Here is a 21,992-nt window from a genome sequence, read left to right on the forward strand (position 1 = left end):
AGTAACGTCTGCGCTTCACCTCGTCCACGAGACCCTCTGTGGCCAGGATCCTGGGGAAAGAGCATCCGACAGAGACAGGACATCCGCCACATACTGACCCACTCATAAAAAGTTCTGTGAGGTAAAGAGGTGCTACAGCAGCTGTGGTATGTGCACCTCAGCCTCTGCTCAATCTTCTAGCATGCTCCTCAGCCTCTGCAGAACCTCAACACATGCACCTCGTCACTCTGCAGAACCTCAACACACGCACCTCAGCCCTCTGCAAGAACCTCAACACCCGCACCTCGTCACTCTGCAGAACCACAAAACACGCACCTCAGTCCTCTGCACAATCTCCTAGCAGCCTTCTGCAGAACCTCAACACACGCACCTCAGCCCTCTGCAGAACCACAAAACACGCACCTCAGTCCTCTGCAGAACCTCAAACAAACCTCACCCTCTGCAGAACCACAAAACATGCATCTCACCCTCCATGGGGGACATTATACCAGGATGGGAACATATATTACAGGAAGGGGCCCAGGATGGGGATATATATCACTGGAAGGGGGGCATTATACCAAGATGGGGACAGATATTACTGGAAGATGCCCAGGATAGGGGCATTGTACCAGGATGGGGACATATATTACAGGAAGGGGCCCAGGATGAGGACATATATTACAGGAAGGGGCCCAGGATGGAGGAAATTATACGAGGAAGAGGCCCAGGTGGGAGAACATTATACCAAGAAGGGGCCCAGGATTGAGACAATATTCCAGGAAGGGACGCAGGTTTGAAAATATTATACCTGAAAAAAAAAGACATTATACCAGGAAGGGGCCGAGGATGGAGACATTATACCAAGATGGAGAACATTATTACATGAAGAGTCCAGGATGGAGGACATTGTTATACTAGAGGGTGAACATATATGTCCCCACAAGATCTAGAACGCTTCAAGGGCCAATAAATCTGACAAACATGCAGGTGGAGGTCCATCGGACTCTAGCTATGCCACTGCACTTAGGAGTAACATGGCCTTCTGTGACTTGTAGTTCTACACATACACTCAGTATATGGCTTACTGATTTATCTGCACAAGGTGACAGTCACTGCCCAGCAGACGTCCTGCACGCGTCGCCGGCTTACTGTGACAATAAAGCATGCCAGGAGTGTAGTCACAGCGCTAGGTGTGTTGGGTAATGTAGTTTCTCTATATGGCGGGGCTCAGCTTACCTATGGTTATTACAATGACTCCTGCGCAGCTCTGGGCCATGGGCTTCCTTCCTCCCGTCAGATGACACCATTTTCTCTTTTGAAATTCTTTTCTTTTTTTTTTTCTTTTTGCATATAAAATATTTTTTTTTTGTTTGCTATTGCAGGACAAGTTGTAGTTTTGAATAACATAAAATGATGCACATCTTTATCATAGGTTACTATAGAGCCTGTCATGGCAGAGTACCCTATTAATCATGTGTATAGGGGAACCTCAGCGGATGAGTGTGCTGTTACAGAGAAAAATCACCACAAAGACCAGCACCGATATTACCGCCATATGGTGACTAAGTGCTGCAGAACATACAAGTGATTACAGTGCAATTACAGCCAGGCCTCATCTGCAGAGATTAGAACAAAGACACATCTGACTTCTGACATTTCCTGCACCGTCCTCAGCTATCCCCATTATGCACAACCCCCAACCCTCATTTACCCCAGTAAGCACAGTAGGATGCCCTCACAGTAGAATCCCCAAATAAACACAGTACGATGCCCCCACAGTAAGGGGGAAACACTTTTTCACACTGCTGTGCATATATATCGCATAGGAGACAGACTGTGCTGTCTGCACATCACATAGGAGACACAGAGTGCTGAATACACACCAGGACTGAGGAGACGGTAAGCCAAATCTAAGACTCCTCAATTTCCCTGACTGATGACCCTACAGTACTGCCTCACTACTAAGCATGTACATAAAGTGCCGAGATCCTTAGATCAGGAACAGAACAAACATTTATAGGACATTTCATAACTTTCCCAAATTCTTATAAAAAAATATTCAGCACATACACATCACATAGGTGACACTGAGACTGTTAAATATACATCACATAGGAAACACTGATTGCTGTATAAACCACATAGGAGACACAAAGACTTCTGTGTACATCATATAGGAGACACCAAGACTGCTGTATATATCATATAGGAGATACAGACATTAAAACAAGGCACTCCAGAGCCCCAATGTCGGGATCAATGGGTGTCTGTAGCGGAACTCCCAGCAATCAGCCATGATGGCGTACAGGTCTGACACACTCTCCACTCTATACATATCCATGTGGTTTATTCTCACATTACAGTCCACTACATTTCACGCTAAATGCAACACACAAACGTGAATATAGAAACAACATTTTCTAAAAAGGAAAAAAGCCCCCAAAAGTCCATGAGTATTGTCAGTAAGTTTTATTTAAAGGGAAGCGAGTTCAGAGAGGATTATAGGAAATATAAACATTTTAGTTGTAAAGGCTTTTTTGCTCCTTTACCGCTACAACAGCCTCTATAGCAATCCATCACTGTAAAAAGGTTTATTCTTGGTAAATGACATCAGAACAGATTCAGGTTACTGAAGATGCGGATAATTTGCAGTGTGATCTCACATTTATTGCCAGAAATATTCCAGCGGAAATCAGAATACGGACTTATGATCTGTTCAAGCAAAATGCTTTAAACATGTGTTTATTGTTTCCCACCACAGAAAATGTCATCATTCTGTTATGGAGGTAATAGGAGACCAGAAAAACACGGCGGCTTTAATCCCGGAGTAGTGCCACCCTTGCTCATCTTAAAACTATTTACATTGCCCAATGCGTGGACTCGAGTAGCTCAGTTTTTAGGAAGTGGCCATGTTTAATCTCATTCTATCAACTCAACACAACATGTTTTGTTATTGAATTTTCCAGGATTTCAGGTCTTCTAAAATAATTTTTAGTTTTCGTTAGGCTTAAAGGGGTTGGCGATCTAGGAAAAAAAAACATCAGTTAAAGGGGTTACTTCCATTTCCATAAATGGGTGTTGTTGGATAGAGTTCCCAAATACAAGCAATTTTGCAATTTTCATCTTATAAAAATGTTCAACCTTTCTTGAGATATCATCACTTTTCTTTACAGTATGTTGCCTTAGAGAGCGACCTCCACTGCTAAGACAGCAGAACATGTCCAGTGCTTACAAGTTCTTGTAAGCGCTGTTTTAAAGCTGGCTAGGATGGCTGGGGCGCACTATTACCTCCTTATCCCTTTAAGTTTCAGCTAAATGCTAATAAGCTTGACAGCAGTGGTGGTCGGTCTCCTAGGCAACAACACTTAAAAGTAAGTTTTAATTTCTCCACTACGCCGGTGAATTTTAATAAACAGTAAATTCAAAAAGTGCTTGTTTTTACAAGCTCTGACAATATCCATCTGTGTAGATGGGATTAACCCCTTAATGTCACTCTGCCATTCCAACGCCTCTCAGTCTAGCTGTGACATCTCTGACATGGATATGTCACCACTGCAACTAATCACTGGCCATAAAAGTGATTCACCACAGTCATTGATTGGCTGCAGAAGTCCCATTTGTGTCAAGATCATGGCTGGAGCAGAAAGTACAAAGACCAATGGGGAACTGGGTAGGTGACCATGACTTTTGTTTTTTTATTTATGATGTGCTCAGTTGCTTTTTTTCCAGCTAGATAACTCCCTTTTAAAAAGGATAACAGAAAAGTAAAAAGTTTTGTCTGTTAGAAAATCACACTGCAATCCATCCAAAACTACGTCAGTAACCTACCCTCCAAGCCTCTAGGGGGCATCTCACACTGCAGTCCTACGGGATTGTGGGGTCACCCCTGTATAAAAGCTTTGGATGTGCAGAAAGTCACAGCATACCCTGGTGCATAAAGCTTCCATCACATCAATCAGTTGTTCCGTCCATAAATCATTCAATGGTGTGAAGACCATGTTACATTCAAAATGAGCAATTCCTAAAAGGCGAGGAACGCAATGGGGACCCCCTGAAGATGCAAATTTCTGAGTCAACACACCGCAAAAATTAAAAGGGTCCATAACGAGCAGTCTGAGCCTCGAGCAGGTAGCCCCTTATTAATGTAAGTTTTTCATATACTGATCCATAGGGTTAATCATCCTGTAGATAACATGATCCCACAGTGGTGGGCGACTGCTATGAGGACGCTACTAGTTCCAGTACCTCATTACCACTAATCACTGGTGTTTGGAGGATTGTGTAGGGTTCCACAAATGTTAAAAATAGAGTGAGTCCATGTGTTAGCGTAATAGACGATTAACGCCAGGTCTAATTCTACGTGACGTGGAGTGTCAATGGGTGCGCGCAGGGAAGTCAGTGGTATTGTCAGATGTAAAAATAAAAACTCTCAATTCTAGGAATAAACCCTCACACGGTTACATATAAATATAGAAAGTATAAATAGGGGGCAGCGATCTTTCCAGGACATGAGCTGTAGGGTACGTGGCTTCTTCTGGGGTCCTGGCAGATCATGTAACAGGCAGGAAGGAGGATCTGTTACAGTCAGAATGTTAGCAAAGTGCAAAACCACCTACAGCTAATAGTGGTTCCATGTTCACAGCCTGTATAACGTCTAGGCAGAATCTCAAGATCTTTACGGCTCCTTACCATAACTGTATCTGAGGTCACGTCACTTATTGGTAAGTTCTAACAGCTGGGGCAGGTGACAACAGCTAAATAATGAGAGCTGCACCTGCACAACTTGTTACAACAGCCCTTCCTTAGTTGTATCGTTTATGAAATTGGTTATTTCCTTTAACGTTAAGTGGCCAGTGAAAGAATTGAAGGATCTCATAAACCTTTTTTTTTTTTTTTCTTTAAGAGGACTTGTCACTTGCTCAAAAAAAATTGAGACAAAAACCTTGTAAAATCCCTGAGCTCCCCTGATTCTGCTGCTTTTTGAGCTGCCGCGCTCCATTGCAGAAATATTCACATATATTGTATATTTTTTGTGGCACAGTATGTGAAATCTCTGCTTGTAGTGCTGCTGGGCGTTTCTTCAGAGTCTTCTCTGGGGGTGTGCACTTTCACCTCTCCCTCGCAGACACTGCTAACAACAGCTCAGCAGCTGATCTAGCACCCTCTCAGTCTCACAAGCTGCCACTGGCAACATCTGGGAGGGAGGTGTAAAGCACACGCCCCAGGAAAGACAATGAAGCAGAGATTTCACATACTGCGCTCCAAAAACAACAAATGTGGATGTATCTGCAATAGAGCATCAATGCGCAAAACGGAAAAAAGTTGCAGAATCAGGGGAGCACATGGACTTTTACATGATTTTTAACTTAATTTTTTTTTTTTACCAAGTGCTAGGCCCTCTTAATACATATAATTATTGCAATATGTATATCAATTATATATTTTTCTTACAAAATTGTGTATATATATATATATATGTATATATATATATATTATATACACATATATACATATATACATACATACATACACACACACCAACTTTGTAAGGAAATAGATAACAAAAAACCCAGTATTAAACAAACACATGGTGTTAAGAAAACAAGCTATTTTAGGTCAAATATCAGTGCTACTTTATTTATTAAAGGATAATACTCATTTTTTTTCTTTAAATTCCCTGCACAGAAATAATATGTTTACCGTTGAAGTGTGTGTATGCCAGTACCGTCTGCTGCCACTAAGGGGAGCACACGACCTCACGCATTCTGTTCTATTTTGGAGTTCAATGTGTGAACCTGTGAGCTCCCCCTAGTGGTTGAATTTTATCATTTCAAACTATACAGGAGATTTATTAGAAATAAAACATATGCAAATGTATATTATGAGCATAAATCAACACAGAATTTTGAACCTATTTCATAAAAATAAAGTGTCAAAGTTTGGATTTTCTGATTAATGACAGAAAAAAAAAAGAGGTGACATTCCACAACTACAGTTATGTTAAGAAGCCTTTAGTGAGAATCTGTCAGTTTTTACCTTGATTACATAGTGCATTGTGCTGGCATTATAGCATATGACTACATGGCGGCAATTGCTACGGCCATGCTCAGTGATAAGAAGTAGCGCCTGTTCTATGCATTAAGCACAACCTCGGCCTCCCTTTCATCCATTACTCACAATAGTTTCTCATCCACAGTGTAACACGTTCGGAGGCTGCAGAAGAAAATGTGCTGCTTCTAAGTACCGATATTTCTGCCGAGAGCAAATTTAAGACTTTTTCTATATCCATTGTTTGTTTTTAAAGATATACTCCCTTGGATGTAACATTAAAATACAAAAAAAAAAAAAATGTAACTTCAAGCTTAATTTTAAATAATTGGAGCAATAATAAAACACTAGTAAAAAAAATGCAAAAAAAGGGGAGCAACTGGATGGCTCTGCTGGAAAGAGTCGTTGGCACAAGTTAGTGTATGAGATCCAGACGCCGGTTATGGAGTAAGAAGTGGGTAGTGTTGAAAAGACGACTTCTGCAGAAAAAGGCTAGAAGATGGATTTTGAGTGTCCGAATATACAGATGGGGAAGTGCTTAACGTGAGACGACCACTGCGCTGCCAGCTGGAAAAACTTCACATCGTTCCATTCCACACCGTCAATGAGCACTGATGTCGGAGGAAAGAACAGAAAAAGGTTTATGTAGGGGAAGGTTGGGTGGGGGTTGTAGCTCTTTGCAATTGGTTTTCATTACACCTTATGGGCCAAATGGGCTTCTTATTTGGATCTGTAATTTCCAGCTGCTGAAAAGCTGCAGCTAATTGTCGGAGTTTTGCAACAGCTTAAAAGCAACATAATTTATGTAGACCTAAATACACCTTTAACTATCATCTAACCAGTACACAGGTGATAACAGACTGGTGTTGGTAATATCACCAGGATCTGATCTCCAGACTTGCGTTTTCCTCTGGCAGGATGTAGTGAATGGAGTGGCCGGTCGTGCATGCTCACCCGTCTATGGCCGTCCCTCCCTGCATTCTCACCGTCTATGGCCGTCCCTCCCTGCATTCTCACCGTCTATGACCGTCCCTCCCTGCATTCTCACCGTCTATGACCGTCCCTCCCTGCATTCTCACCGTCTATGGCCGTCCCTCCCAGCATTCTCACCGTCTATGGCCGTCCCTCCCTGCATTCTCACCGTCTATGGCCGTCCCTCCCTGCATTCTCACCGTCTATGGCCGTCCCTCCCTGCATTCTCACCGTCTATGGCTGTCCCTCCCTGCATTCTCACCGTCTATGGCCGTCCCTCCCTTCATTCTCACCGTCTATGGCCGTCCCTCCCTGCATTCTCACCGTCTATGGCCGTCCCTCCCTGCATTCTCACCGTCTATGGCTGTCCCTCCCTGCATTCTCACCGTCTATGGCTGTCCCTCCCTGCATTCTCACCGTCTATGGCCGTCCCTCCCAGCATTCTCACCGTCTATGGCCGTCCCTCCCTGCATTCTCACCGTCTATGGCCGTCCCTCCCTGCATTCTCACCGTCTATGGCTGTCCCTGCATTCTCACCGTCTATGGCACTGACGTGCTGCACACAATGATCATTATTACTTTGAATGGAGCAGCAGGAAGCATGTGTGACCAGTCACTCTATTCAACTTGTGCTGGCCACATTTGCTAAAGTTGTTGGTGATTGGTTTGGGTACTGGCAATGTCACCCCTGCCAATGTACGGGACAGATGATCATTTATGTAGATAAATATATTTGTTTAACCCACTAACCCTATACCACAACAGGATGTCTTATACACGTCCTGGGAAGGGGTCCATATATGTAGAGGGTGCTCAAGCAATGGAAAGGTCTCAAAATATGGTCATGATAGGAGAACATCACAGCTTAAAAACTACAGGTATAAAAGGGCTACGTACCTCGGAGCATGTTCTGCTGATGTTTGGCTGTGCAAATCAATCTGCTGATGCCTTCGATACATTGATACTTAGATTCTATGTCTTTATCTTTAGTCTTTTTAGGTAAAAACATCACTGGAAAGTATTGCAAAAAAAAAAAGAAGTGTTACATACTCGCCTAGTCCAACAGAGGCACTTGTATTTTCCTCTTTTTAGAAGACAGATGAACATTTTTCCTAGTAAATATCTCAGAAGAGGTTTGTGTACATTACTGAGTATTGGAAGTGTAGAAGTGGTGGAATTGGTCCTGTAACACTTGTCTATGTAGCAGACATAAAACACAATATTTCACTGCAAAATCCTTACTTTTAGTCTGGGCCATAATTATATCATAAAACCATCAAATGGTTAATTAAAAGGCCACTCCAGAGTACTAGAATCAAAAGATTGCAGGAGCCATGCCAAAGGGACTGCGCTGTGGTGTTATATATTGTGCTGCACTGTGGTGTCTGCTGCTCCCGGGAACGTATATTGTGCTGCGCTGTGGTGTCTGCTCCTTCTGTGGAGGTACAGTGGGGCCAAAAAGTATTTAGTCAGTCAGCAATAGTGCAAGTTCCACCACTTAAAAAGATGAGATGCGTCTGTAATTTACATCATAGGTAGACCTCAACTATTGGAGACAAACTGAGAAAAAAAAATCCAGAAAATCACATTGTCTGTTTTTTTATCATTTTATTTGCATATTATGGTGGAAAATAAGTATTTGGTCAGAAACAAACAATCAAGATTTCTGGCTCTCACAGACCTGTAACTTCTTCTTTAAGAGTCTCCTCTTTCCTCCACTCATTACCTGTAGTAATGGCACCTGTTTAAACTTGTTATCAGTATAAAAAGACACCTGTGCACACCCTCAAACAGTCTGACTCCAAACTCCACTATGGTGAAGACCAAAGAGCTGTCAAAGGACACCAGAAACAAAATTGTAGCCCTGCACCAGGCTGGGAAGACTGAATCTGCAATAGCCAACCAGCTTGGAGTGAAGAAATCAACAGTGGGAGCAATAATTAGAAAATGGAAGACATTCAAGACCACTGATAATCTCCCTCGATCTGGGGCTCCACGCAAAATCACACCCCGTGGGGTCAGAATGATCACAAGAACGGTGAGCAAAAATCCCAGAACCACGCGGGGGGACCTAGTGAATGAGCTGCAGAGAGCTGGGACCAATGTAACAAGGCCTACCATAAGTAACACACTACGCCACCATGGACTCAGATCCTGCAGTGCCAGACGTGTCCCACTGCTTAAGCCAGTACATGTCCGGGCCCGTCTGAAGTTTGCTAGAGAGCATTTGGATGATCCAGAGGAGTTTTGGGAGAATGTCCTATGGTCTGATGAAACCAAACTGGAACTGTTTGGTAGAAACACAACTTGTTGTGTTTGGAGGAAAAAGAATACTGAGTTGCATCCATCAAACACCATACCTACTGTAAAGCATGGTGGTGGAAACATCATGCTTTGGGGCTGTTTCTCTGCAAAGGGGCCAGGACGACTGATCCGGGTACATGAAAGAATGAATGGGGCCATGTATCGTGAGATTTTGAGTGCAAACCTCCTTCCATCAGCAAGGGCATTGAAGATGAAACGTGGCTGGGTCTTTCAACATGACAATGATCCAAAGCACACCGCCAGGGCAACGAAGGAGTGGCTTCGTAAGAAGAATTTCAAGGTCCTGGAGTGGCCTAGCCAGTCTCTAGATCTCAACCCTATAGAAAACCTTTGGAGGGAGTTGAAAGTCCGTGTTGCCAAGCGAAAAGCCAAAAACATCACTGCTCTAGAGGAGATCTGCATGGAGGAATGGGCCAACATACCAACAACAGTGTGTGGCAACCTTGTGAAGACTTACAGAAAACGTTTGACCTCTGTCATTGCCAACAAAGGATATATTACAAAGTATTGAGATGAAATTTTGTTTCTGACCAAATACTTATTTTCCACCATAATCTGCAAATAAAATGATAAAAAAACAGACAATGTGATTTTCTGGATTTTTTTTTCTCAGTTTGTCTCCCATAGTTGAGGTCTACCTATGATGTAAATTACAGACGCCTCTCATCTTTTTAAGTGGTGGAACTTGCACTATTGCTGACTGACTAAATACTTTTTTGCCCCACTGTATATTGTGCTGCACTGTGGAGTCTACTGCTCCTGGGGACGTATATTGTGCTGCACTGTGGAGTCTACTGCTCCTGGGGACGTATATTGTGCTGCACTGTGGTGTCTGCTGCTCCTGGGGACGTATATTGTGCTGCTCTGTGGTGTCTGCTGCTCCCGGGGACATATATTGTGCTGCGCTGTGGTATCTGCTGCTCCAGGGGACATATATTGTGCTGCGCTGTGGTGTTTGCTCCTCCTGGGGACGTAATATTGCGCTGCACTGTGGTGTCTACTGCTCCTGGGGACGTATATTGTGCTGCGCTGTGGTGTTTGCTTCTCCTGGGTACGTATATTGTGCTGCACTGTGGTGTCTGCTGCTCCTGGGTACGTATATTGTGCTGCACTGTGGTGTCTACTGCTCCCGGGGACGTATATTGTGCTGCGCTGTGGTGTCTGCTGCTCCCGGGGACGTATATTGTGCTGCACTGTGGTGTCTGCTGCTCCCGGGGACGTATATTGTGCTGCACTGTGGTGTCTGCTCCTCCTGGGGACATATATTGTGCTGCGCTGTGGTGTCTGCTGCTCCTGGGGACATTTATTGTGCTGCACTGTGGTGTCTGCTGCTCCCGGGGACGTATATTGTGCTGCGCTGTGGTGTCTGCTCCTCCTGGGTACGTATATTGTGCTGCACTGTGGTGTCTACTGCTCCCGGGGACGTATATTGTGCTGCGCTGTGGTGTCTGCTGCTCCCGGGGACGTATATTGTGCTGCACTGTGGTGTCTGCTGCTCCCGGGGACGTATATTGTGCTGCACTGTGGTGTCTGCTCCTCCTGGGGACATATATTGTGCTGCGCTGTGGTGTCTGCTGCTCCTGGGGACATTTATTGTGCTGCACTGTGGTGTCTGCTGCTCCCGGGGACGTATATTGTGCTGCGCTGTGGTGTCTGCTCCTCCTGGGGACGTATATTGTGCTGCGCTGTGGTGTCTGCTCCTCCTGGGGATGTATATTGTGCTGCACTGTGGTGTCTGCTGCTCCCGGGGACATATATTGTGCTGCACTGTGGTGTCTGCTGCACTGTGGTGTCTGCTGCTCCCGGGAACGTATATTGTGCTGCGCTGTGGTGTCTGCTCCTCCTGGGGAGGTATATTGTGCTGCGCTGTGGTGTTTGCTCCTCCTGGGGAGGTATATTGTGCTGCACTGTGGTATCTGCTGCTCTCGGGGACGTATATTGTGCTGTGCTGTGCTGTCTGCTCCTCCTGGGGACGTATATTGTGCATGTGCTGTGCTGTCTGCTGCTCCCGGGGACATATATTGTGCGGCGCTGTGGTGTCTGCTGCCCCCGGGGACGTATATTGTGCTGCGCTGTGGTGTCTGCTCCTCCTGGGGACGTATATTGTGCTGCGCTGTGGTGTCTGCTCCTCCTGGGGATATATATTGTGCTGCGCTGTGGTGTCTGCTGCTCCTGGGGACGTATATTGTGCTGCGCTGTGGTGTCTGCTCCTCCTGGGGACGTATATTGTGCTGCGCTGTGGTGTCTGCTCCTCCTGGGGATGTATATTGTGCTGCGCTGTGGTGTCTGCTGCTCCTGGGGACGTATATTGTGCTGCAAAGTACCACCACAAAGTACCACCATAGTAGCACCAAACACCAGCACACAGCACAAAGTACCTCCATAGTAGCACCAAACATCACCACACAGCACAAAGTACCTCCATAGTAGCACCAAACACCAGCACACAGTACCTCCATAGTAGCACCAAACACCACCACACAGCACAAAGTATCTCCATAGTAGCACCAAACATCACCACACAGCACAAAGTACCTCCATAGTAGCACCAAACACCAGAACACAGCACAAAACACCTCCATAGTAGCACCAAACATCACCACACAGCACAAAGTACCTCCATAGTAGCAGCAAACACCAGAACACAGCACAAAACACCTCCATAGTAGCACCAGACATCACCACACAGCACAAAACACCTCCATAGTAGCACCAAATATCACAATACAGCACAAAGTACCTCCATAGTAGCACCAAACATCACCACACATCAAAAAATATCTCCATAGTAGCACCAAACACCACCACACAGCATGGTGCAGCCCCCTGGCAGGGTCCTACCTATGCCGCTCCAACAACCAGCATCAGTGCCCCATTCCCACTCCAGCTGCCCTGGAGTAGCAGTCTCTCCCTCCCTACCCTTCTCCTCTGGCCGTAGCACGGTAATTTATACTATTTCTGCTGTCCTTGATGCACTGTTTATGTACATAGACAACCCAAATCCAGCAGTAGACATTGGTCTCATTACCTTTTTTGTTTTTCTCTTTTGTGACAACGGTCATGGACATGGTTGGAGCAGTGGGGACATCATTACTGCTAGGGAGCCTGCTGACCTGCAGCGAGCGAAAAGTGCATTTTAAAGTGTTCTTTGCAGTTATAGATTCCCTTTTTTCAGCCTCTTTTTTCTTCTCAGTGACTGGGGCTGCTATCCAGTAATCCAACTGAAGTCCCATGAGTTCACCCCCAGGGCTTTGGCTGGGTAAAAAAAAAAAAAAAAAAAAAAAAAGATATATTTCCTGTAAGAATGGTTAAAACATATAAAAATCTTATGGACACCTGTTTAACGCTATTGACTAGATAGTGCGGATTGACTCGCAGGACCGTGTCCACCCGCCAGTTAGCAGTTAGTCATAAGACAAGCCAAAGATGCCAAGAGGTAAGACGTAGTGTTCAGGGTACCGTCCGTAAGCCACAGATTACTGATCCTGCCACTGGACCAACTCCACTATTGCCTCATTCTCCAGTGTCTCCAATCTTACCAAGTATCGGATTACCAAAAACTTTTAAAATATTGCAGTCATTCACCAATTTTGCCTTCTTACATCTTTAAACCAATTTTGATCATATTACATTATAGTGCTTATTTTTACCTTGGCGTTGAGAATCCTGCCGTAACAGATGGAGAGGATGGTGGGGTTGGAGATGCATCCTTAATAGCTGGAGTCACAGAAGGGGGAGTAGAGGACAGGATAATGGAACTGGATGGAGCAGCATCATCTGAATCTCCTGTATGACGATATGTAGAAGAAATGCTAATATTGGAAAGTACATGGCACACAATAGGTGATGTCATTCATCCTTTGTTTAGAACTGTAACAGATTATACACAGACTGCCAATTAGAATAAAACAGATTCTCAAAGAATGTAATAAAATGGTCCCCATCATGTAATTCAAACAGCAACACATCCTAACAATATACCAGGATGGGCTGCAGTCTGAAGAAACAACTCCTAGGACCTGTGTTTCTTCAGACTGCAGCCTTTCCATCTCAACACATGACTAGGACAAGCTGTTAGTTGAAGAACATGACGGGAATTTATTACGTTCATAAAGAACGCCTTTAAACCTAAGTTTTAGATTTGAGGTATAGTAAATCATTTGTTGATCACACATCTGAGCCTGCATCCCAAATGTAACTGATGAAACAGTGAAGAGTTCAGAGCTACTTTTTCGGTAAAATGACAGACACATATGACAATAACCATTAGACCACACTGTAAGTTAATGAGGTTCATCATGTGACAGAAGCTACCCTCCATCATTTCCAGTTTTCTGTTGCTTGGAGGGGAGCTACGTGTCCGAGAGGACATTTCTTTTAATTTAAATAGATTTTTATTAAGAATAACATTACATTTTACATATTTTCTTATGTTCCATACAAAGTTTTCTCAATTTTAAAAGCCCCACCATTCCCAACAAGTCCCACCCCACCCCCAAGAGACAGCTCATCTCTTTTAGTATCGCCTCTATCAATAATACTTAGTGAATCTTTTAACCCACTTAACCCACTTAAGACCGCATATTCAACATTCAGTTTTCACCTAACACAGGCCCTTAACTTCCAAGAGGACATTTCTAATGCAAGTCAATTTGGAAAAAGTTCAACAATGGAGAGTGGGAAGAGATGGAAATTAGGTGGACAGTCTTTTCAATATACTACATTTTTCAGAAATATCACATACTGACCGGAGGTTGCAGACGACTGCTCGACAATGCCAACTTTTACCACCTATAAAAACAGACAAAAGAACCGTAAGCCTATGTGCAATAATATATGTTATATTACTTTATAGATTGTTGATTCATCATAATCCTTCATCAATCATATAGTCTGCTACTTAGCAGGACCTGGAAAGGGGATGAAACTAAACATGCTGAGAATAAGTTAGCTCCTCATTATTCCTGTTATAGGGATTATAATCTCCATGTAATCAGTCTGTAGGATGTATATATGGAAAATGTGTTCTAAAAGAAAATAAAACCAGAGATCTTTCACACACAGGCTAAGTTCACACGTTTTTGCTGCTTTTTTTCTGCAGCAGAACATGATTTCTTGGCAGGAAAGAAGCTGCGGCATTTTTTGAAAAAAATGACACAGCTGTGGGCTGCTATTTTTAGGCTGGGGGGAAGGGGGGGGGTACCAATATCCATGGCCCCTTACCAGCCTGAGAATACCAGGCCCCCAGCTGTGAGCTTTAGCAAGGCTGGTTGTCAAAAATGTGGGGGACCCCATGCCATTTTAATTATTTATTTAAATAACTGGAAAAAAAAAAACACAGCGTGCGGACACCTCTATTTTTGATAACTAGCCTTGCTAACACTGACAGCTGAGGATTGAAGCCCCAGCTGTGAGCTTTGCCTGGCTGGTTATCAAAAATAAGGGGGAACTCACGCAGGTTTTTTTCGTTTTTTTTTAAATCATTTATTTACAGTGCAGGAGCGGCTAATGAATACACCCATCAGCTGCTCCTTCGCTCACTGTTATTAGCAGCAGCAGGTGTCTGATACCTCCGATCACAGGTGAGCACTCACACTGTCTTGACAGCATGGGAACCGCAGCTCTCCGACAGGCGGGGATGATTTAACTGCCAATCAGAAGCGGTGTTTGCCGCGCTGTCATGCATATGACAGTGTGTCAAACACCGTATTGTCGCCCCCCCCATTAAAGTGAATGGGGTTTGGGTCCGCTCTGCTGGATGACAGGCTGCATGGACGCATCATGCAGCCTGCCATCTAGATGTAGCGGAGCCGAGCGTGAGGTCACATCCGGCTGTCCTTGACTTTTCTGCAGCTAAGTCAAAAGAAAAAAAAGTCAACCTGCGTATTTGCAGCGTTTTTTCACCATCCATTCAAGTCAATGGGTCAAAAACGCTGCAAAAATGCTGAAAAAAAGCAGAAAGAAGAGACATGTTCTGTCAAAAAAACGATGCAAAGGACAAAATCCTCATGACAAAAAAAACCAATGTGTGTGTATGAGATTTCTGAAATCTTATAGGCTTTGCTGGTAATGTAAAAATCAGCTGAAAATTAGCATAAAAAAAAGGCAGAAAAAAACACGTTTACACTGGTCATCAGATCTAATATGTAATATTTATAGAGGCATCGTTACAATAAAAAATTATTTGGCATGGCACATGATGAGGCATGTTACACCAAGCACCTTTTAACTTGTCAAACAAAGCTCAGAAAGTGCCTAAAACATAAATATGCTGCAAGTAATGTAAGATGGTGTTTTTTAGCTGTATTTAGATTGAATCACCTTCACACTTCCTGTTTTATACAAGATGACTTTTCAGTGGTCTCCTCATCATCACAGATAGGATTACAAATGACAAGATCAATTATTTACAATATGTGATGGCACAGCTCACCTCCTCCTCCTCCTGTACAATGACTGATAACACTTCTATATACAGTAGATAACACAGGATCCCCCATTCACAATAGGTGGTGTCACAGCTCACCTCCTCCTCCTGTACAATGACTGATATCACCTCTATACACAGTAGATAACACAGGATCCCTCATTCACAATAGGTGATGGCACAGGTCACCTCCTCCTCCTGTAGAATGACTGATATCACCTCTATATAGAGTAGATAACACAGGATCCCCCATTCACAATAGGTGGTGTCACAGCTCACCTCCTCCTCCTGTACAATGACTGATAACACCTCTATATACACTAGATAACACAGGATCAACCATTCACAATAGGTGATGTCACAGCTCACCTCCTCCTGTACAATGACTGATAATACCTCTATATACAGTAGATAACACAGGAAACACCATTCACAATAGGTGATGTCACAGCTCACCTCCTCCTCCTGTACAATGACTGATAACACCTCTATATACACTAGATAACACAGGATCAACCATTCACAAAAGGTGATGTCACAGCTCACCTCCTCCTGTACAATGACTGATAACACCTCTATATACAGTAGATAACACAGGATCCACCATTCACAATAGGTGAAGTCACAGCTCACCTCCTCCTCCTGTACAATGACTGATAACACCTCTATATAGAGTAGATAACACACGGGATCCACCATTCACAAAAGGTGATGTCACAGCTCACCTCCTCCTCCTGTACAATGACTGATAACACCTCTATATACACTAGATAACACAGGATCTGTTAATTGATAATAGGCGAGTTCACGGCTCCCCTTCCGTACAATGACTGATAATATCGCTATATATACAGGACCCAACGATACATAAGTGATGTCACAGCTCAACATCTCCCCATCGAGTACAATGACTGATAATACTCTTACATGCACTAGATAAAAGAGGATTCACCAATCACAATAGATGATGTCACAGCTCACCTTCTCCCCTTCCCGTTCAAAAGGTTAACACCTCTAAATACACTAGATACACAACATCCATCAGTCACAATCGGAGGTATCACAGCTCACCTCCTCCTTTTTACACAATGACTTTTACCCAGATAAGAGCATGCATCCTGTAGAAGTCAATGTGTCAGTCTGTCTCTAGCTGCTTATAACCATGTGGCTGCTGAAAATAGCAGGAAATGGAAATCTATTAGGCCTATAGGTGAGAGTGTTAAAATTGCAAGACTTAAAAAGAAAATAAATAAAAAAATTACTTTAAAATCCTGATCTTAACAATAGATCATTTTCTGAGGATACATTTCCTTTGAGGCAATTGGAAATTGAATTAAGACAGCAAGAAACCGAAACTCAGAAAATCCCACCCAGAGGGCAGGAAAATGGTCTGTGCTAATTCCAGAGGGCACGGAGGACTACAACGGGCTGTAGCATTACCTCTGGAGGCTGCAATGTCTTATAGCAGGGATTAGAAGTGACTTCTGTTATTCCAGGAATACTTACACCTACAAAAGGTATGAATTTCTGAGAAGAATCCTCATCAGGACTAGAAGAAACAAAAATCAAACATAACAATGAACAATAATTTATTGGTTAAATAAATATAAAAGATAAAAGAGCAATTCCACCCAAATATGCCATTTACACAGCTCGAGCAGTCTGTAGGATGGCTCAGAAAAGCCAATGCTCCCCACACTAGTCTATGCCGAGTGCCAGGGTAACACTACTGCTGTGACCTGCAGCCTGCTGATGGCCAGCTGTTGTAATACCACAACTCTCAGCATTTCCCGACAGCAGCAGGAGTTGTAGCTTCACGATTAGAGACTACTGCTTTAGTGACCAGGTTTCCGTGTAAAAAGATATCCTGGGTAGAATTGTTTTTACAAGAAAAATCATGCAGCAAGCGCAACATTCTGAAATGGTCTGCAAGGCTCTGACCACAATCAAGTCCGGAATCAGATCACAATTATTCTAAGAAATAAGAGGAAATATCTTGCACTAAAAAGACAAACACTAAATGATGAAACCCTGTTTTCTCTCAGTCCCACTTTGCATTGATTATCCTGATGAAAAGGACTGCGGCGAGTGTCCCATCTCTTCCATTTACACCGGAGAGAGCCTCTTCTTCTGACCCAGTGTCCTGTTGGTCTCCCACCCACCTGATATTGACCACCTATCCAATTGGTGAGCGCTGCCCGTCTGTCCTCATATGCAGTCTCGGTGACTGCGCCTGTGCGGCCGCCCTGCCTGTGAATCCCAGCCCCGCAATGTGAATAAATCATAAGTCACTGCGGGGCTGGGAATCACAGGCAGGGCGGCCACACAGGCGCATATGAGGAAAGACGGGCAGCACTCACTGTGCCTGCACCAGACAGGGGAAAAGAGCGCAGGCGCCGGCTATTTTGAAAAGAGCGCTGAGGAGGCGGCGCCCGGCGCCAAGAAGATTTGAGTGACGGCTGTGTGGCGTCTGCTGCAGGGGGGAAACGCCGGCCTCCTTGACTGAAGACCAGGTATTTCTGACAAATTTAAAAACGGATTATTTCTCTAGTTACAGCACCCAGAACTAAAAGAGCCACCTTGTCAGAATGTAGCATTACTGCTGCACAAGGTGGCTCTTTTAGTTTGAAACGACTGGGGGGGGGGGGGGGTGACAGGTTCCCTTTAAGCTCATCAATATTCATACATTTGTTAGGATGCTTAAACGCTAGGAGCGATGACGCAGAGGGAGGTTTCAGCAGGTTTCCATTACTGGAGACAAAGCACAGCAGGCTGTAAAGGTCCCTTTAGGCCAAGTTCACACCAGCATCAGAACCGGTGTCACAGATTCTGGTACATTAGATGGAGCGGATGGAGCAGTACCATTTTCATGTCCTACGACAGCTCAATTTTTTGGTTCCTATGATGAACCCATGTGTAAACTTATTCAACGAGATAAAAAATGGTTTGGTAACCACATGGCAAACAGCAAACAATGCAGTCACATTCAGAGACCCAAGCTGCTGCCCATTCCATTCACCCTGAAAAAGGATCTGACCCTGCAAGCAAAGGGATGACAGAAAAATGCAAAGCGGCCAATCTGTGCAGCCACAGTCACCACTGATGCCCCCATCCCCCTCACAAGTAAATGCGTTTTATGGGGGGGAAATTAGATAGAGGAACTGTCAAGTCTTTAACAGGTAAGAATAAATCTTATACCAACAAGCAATTAACTCCAAACACACTGACTTTATACAAAAGTGGCCAAAAATGTAGAAACCTTATAAAAAAAAAAAGTGTCTTTTGAATGCTCATAACACCAGTTGGGTTTTTCAATAAAACTATATATCATTGCAGATATCATATCAAGGGCTATTCTCAAGTTCAAAAGTACTCTGTGGGGATAACTACCAGATTGCTGGGGACTAAAGCCGTCCCCCCACCCCCAATCTTGAAAGACGGTGTTCTGAAGAGCCCCAGCTGAATCACAGGCAGTCGTTCTCGGCAGCACATGTTTACATAGGATGATGTGCTGCCGACAACAATGATTTTTAATCAATCTTGAAGGGACTGTCAGCACAGAATGACTGTTCAAACTACGTCCCACTGCTAATGATTTATATACACCTTCCTACCTGCGTATCTTCCCCACAATTTCCACCCCCTCTTCCTTGATTGACAGCTCTGGCTTTGTAGACCCAGAGATAGGAGGAGGTAGATGGAAAACAAGCAGGTGGGAAGGTGTATATAAATGACTGACCCTGTCATGGAGGGCCTTGAAGACTTCAGCAGGACTTCCACTACAGGACCGCCTCTTTTCAGTCCACGCTCCCCCAGCAGATTGCTTTCAAAATTTAGTCTCCGGCTTCATAAAGGCCTACTCCTCCGTTACAACACACCCCCAGCATTCCGGCCAGCCAATAGCGCCAGCAGGCTTTTCTCCTGTTCTTCCTTCCTAACCCGCCTAAAATGCAGCAGCCCATCACGGGCGCTCTCATTCTCTGGATATTCAACTTTAGGCATGCATTTTCGCATTTTTGGCTGTTCTCTTCTGGCACCTCTTCTTCAGGGTCTGCATTGTTTCATCCTCCTGCAGCTCCCAATTCTCCAGTCATCGGATGTCAGTCTCCAGGACTGCGTTCTGTTTGCATCTGGAGTAATAACTTTTTTCACAAGTATCTGGTTCTGCACCTCTTCAGGAATGAGTAGGCTTTGTTACTTCGTTACTATAGGCACACATGCCTTCCCTCAACAACCCCGCACCTGGAATCCTCTTATCTACAGTAGAGCCCAAAAGTTTTTCTTTTTTTTTTTTTTTTTTTTTTTAAGTGTGATTACTTCTGTCTGGTTGTTATGATGCCGCTTTCCTGGTGATTTTAGTAAACCGGAAGCAAATGGTTGTCAGCTATAGGGATGAAAATTGTGTTTCACATTGTTTTATCCCTTAACGTGCTACTTTTCAACATTTGCTGGGCCAAATGTTTGCATATTTTGTCATGGGTGGTCAAATTTTTGGGTAGTCATGGGCAGTCGAAATGTTTCTTTTTTTGGTTTGTGTGTGTATTTTTAGGTTAACACATGGCAAAGACAAAGCTAAATATATCACTAGATGTCAGGAAGCTTATTATTCTGAGAGTGATGTCAGGCGAAAACCAAAAAGAGGGAAGTATGGAATTCAGCTGCTCTCAGAGTCAAGTGTCACGTATAATAAAGAAAGAAAAAGATGGTTATGGATCAGCGTACAAACCTAGAAGTGGACGACCACGGAAAACATCCTCCAAAGTTGTTCACATTATTAAAGAATAAGTCAGTTTCTGATGCCCATAATAGTGCTGTACAGATGTCGCACAAAATGAACAAAGAATATGAAAGAGTCATCAAACTGTGGGGCGACAGCTAAGAGCAGTAGGATTGAATGTACGAATTCCAGTCAAGAAACCTTTCAGCTCTGCAAAGAACCTGAAGGTACTTGAGTTTGCCAAGGCACATAGCCAATGGAAAGAGGCAGATTGGTCTAAGGTGTTGTGGTCGGATGAATTCAAGTTCAATCTGTTTGGTAGTGATGGCAAGCACTATATATACTGCCCAATTGGAAAACATACTGATGTAAGGTACCAAATACCTACAGGGAAACATGGTGGTGGCAATATCATGTTCTGGGCTGCTTTTCTGCATCTACCACTGGTCCTCTGCATAGAATTAATGGAAATATGAATGCTACCATGTACAAGGATATACTGGAAAATGCAATGCTGCCACATGGTAAAACCAAAGTAGGCAGGGGCTAGAAAATCCAGCAAGACAATGATCCAATTTAGTCAAAAATTGCTTAGCAAACAAAAATGTTCGCCTGTTGCAATGGCCAAGCCAATCACCTGATTTAAACTCTATAGAGCACTTTTGGGATGAGTTAGGGTGATGAGTTGGGGCCCGAACCCAGAGCAATAAAGATGAATTGTTTGCAGATTTGCAAATGGAATGGAGCAAGATTCCTCAGGATTTCCTATACCTAAGTGGCTTCAATGCCCTGTCGATGCGGTGCAGTTTATTTTCAGCTTTGAGTTACTGATATGCTCCTGCTCTGGGGCGGCCCTTGGGGGTCTTCATGTGGTGCTCTGATTACCGGTAGCTATTCATAATGAAGACTGCTGACAGGTGACTGTCCAGCCCCTTAGTTTACATAATGAATATTATATATACATATAGAAAAAAAAAAAACTTCTGCAGGCAGGCACTAGCCGTGGCACCTGCGCTGCAGCGTAATCGCATATGTACTGTGTATATAATTAATATGTTTGAGATTATCCTGATATTCCCCCCCCCTCAAAAAAAAAAAAGCCATTTGAAAATGGCACCCACTGCGCCTGCGCAGTAGCAGCTATCAGTGATCCGATAGCTGCTACTGCGTAGGTGCCGCCATTTTGATAGAGAAAAAAAAAAATGTTCTCCAAGATGGCGCCATCTGCGCCTGCTGAGTAGCAGCTATCAGTCTTTCTAGCATCCCCGTGGTAAACAAAACAGGTTTTCCAGAACCAGATCCAACGGGATCTCCTTTGCATGACGGACCGCCCTCAAATGGAATTTTTCCCAGGTTGGGCGGCAGTTTTTTATTTTTTTGGGACGCTTGGCTTTCTATGGTCGACGAAGATTTGGAATCTGGGTAGTTCCTTTGCTTGGTAGACATCCAGGATGCTTACCTTCACATTCCTATATTTCCAGGCCACCAGAGATTCCTCTGGTTCGATGTTCGGGACTCCCA

At 43.9% G+C, this 21,992-nt stretch overlaps 1 protein-coding gene across 15 annotated transcripts in view; it reads right to left on the minus strand.

The window, feature by feature from the left end:
* Positions 1-5,977: 5,977 nt before the first annotated feature.
* The window catches only part of PACS2 (phosphofurin acidic cluster sorting protein 2), a 120,328-nt gene continuing 104,313 nt past the window's right edge, over positions 5,978-21,992 (minus strand). For all 15 annotated transcript variants that reach the window (XM_077260678.1, XM_077260674.1, XM_077260680.1 and 12 more), the window contains 6 exons: positions 17,261-17,303; positions 14,076-14,118; positions 12,978-13,113; positions 12,356-12,582; positions 7,900-8,013; positions 5,978-6,641 (listed from right to left, as the gene is read on the minus strand). In XM_077260678.1, coding sequence (XP_077116793.1) covers positions 6,523-6,641; positions 7,900-8,013; positions 12,356-12,582; positions 12,978-13,113; positions 14,076-14,118; positions 17,261-17,303 — 682 coding nt within the window. In that variant the 3' untranslated portion in view covers positions 5,978-6,522. The remainder of the gene's footprint in view (positions 6,642-7,899; positions 8,014-12,355; positions 12,583-12,977; positions 13,114-14,075; positions 14,119-17,260; positions 17,304-21,992) is intronic.

Source organism: Ranitomeya variabilis, chromosome 1 (genome assembly GCF_051348905.1).
Source record: "Ranitomeya variabilis isolate aRanVar5 chromosome 1, aRanVar5.hap1, whole genome shotgun sequence".
In the NCBI taxonomy this organism is placed as follows: domain Eukaryota; kingdom Metazoa; phylum Chordata; class Amphibia; order Anura; family Dendrobatidae; genus Ranitomeya; species Ranitomeya variabilis.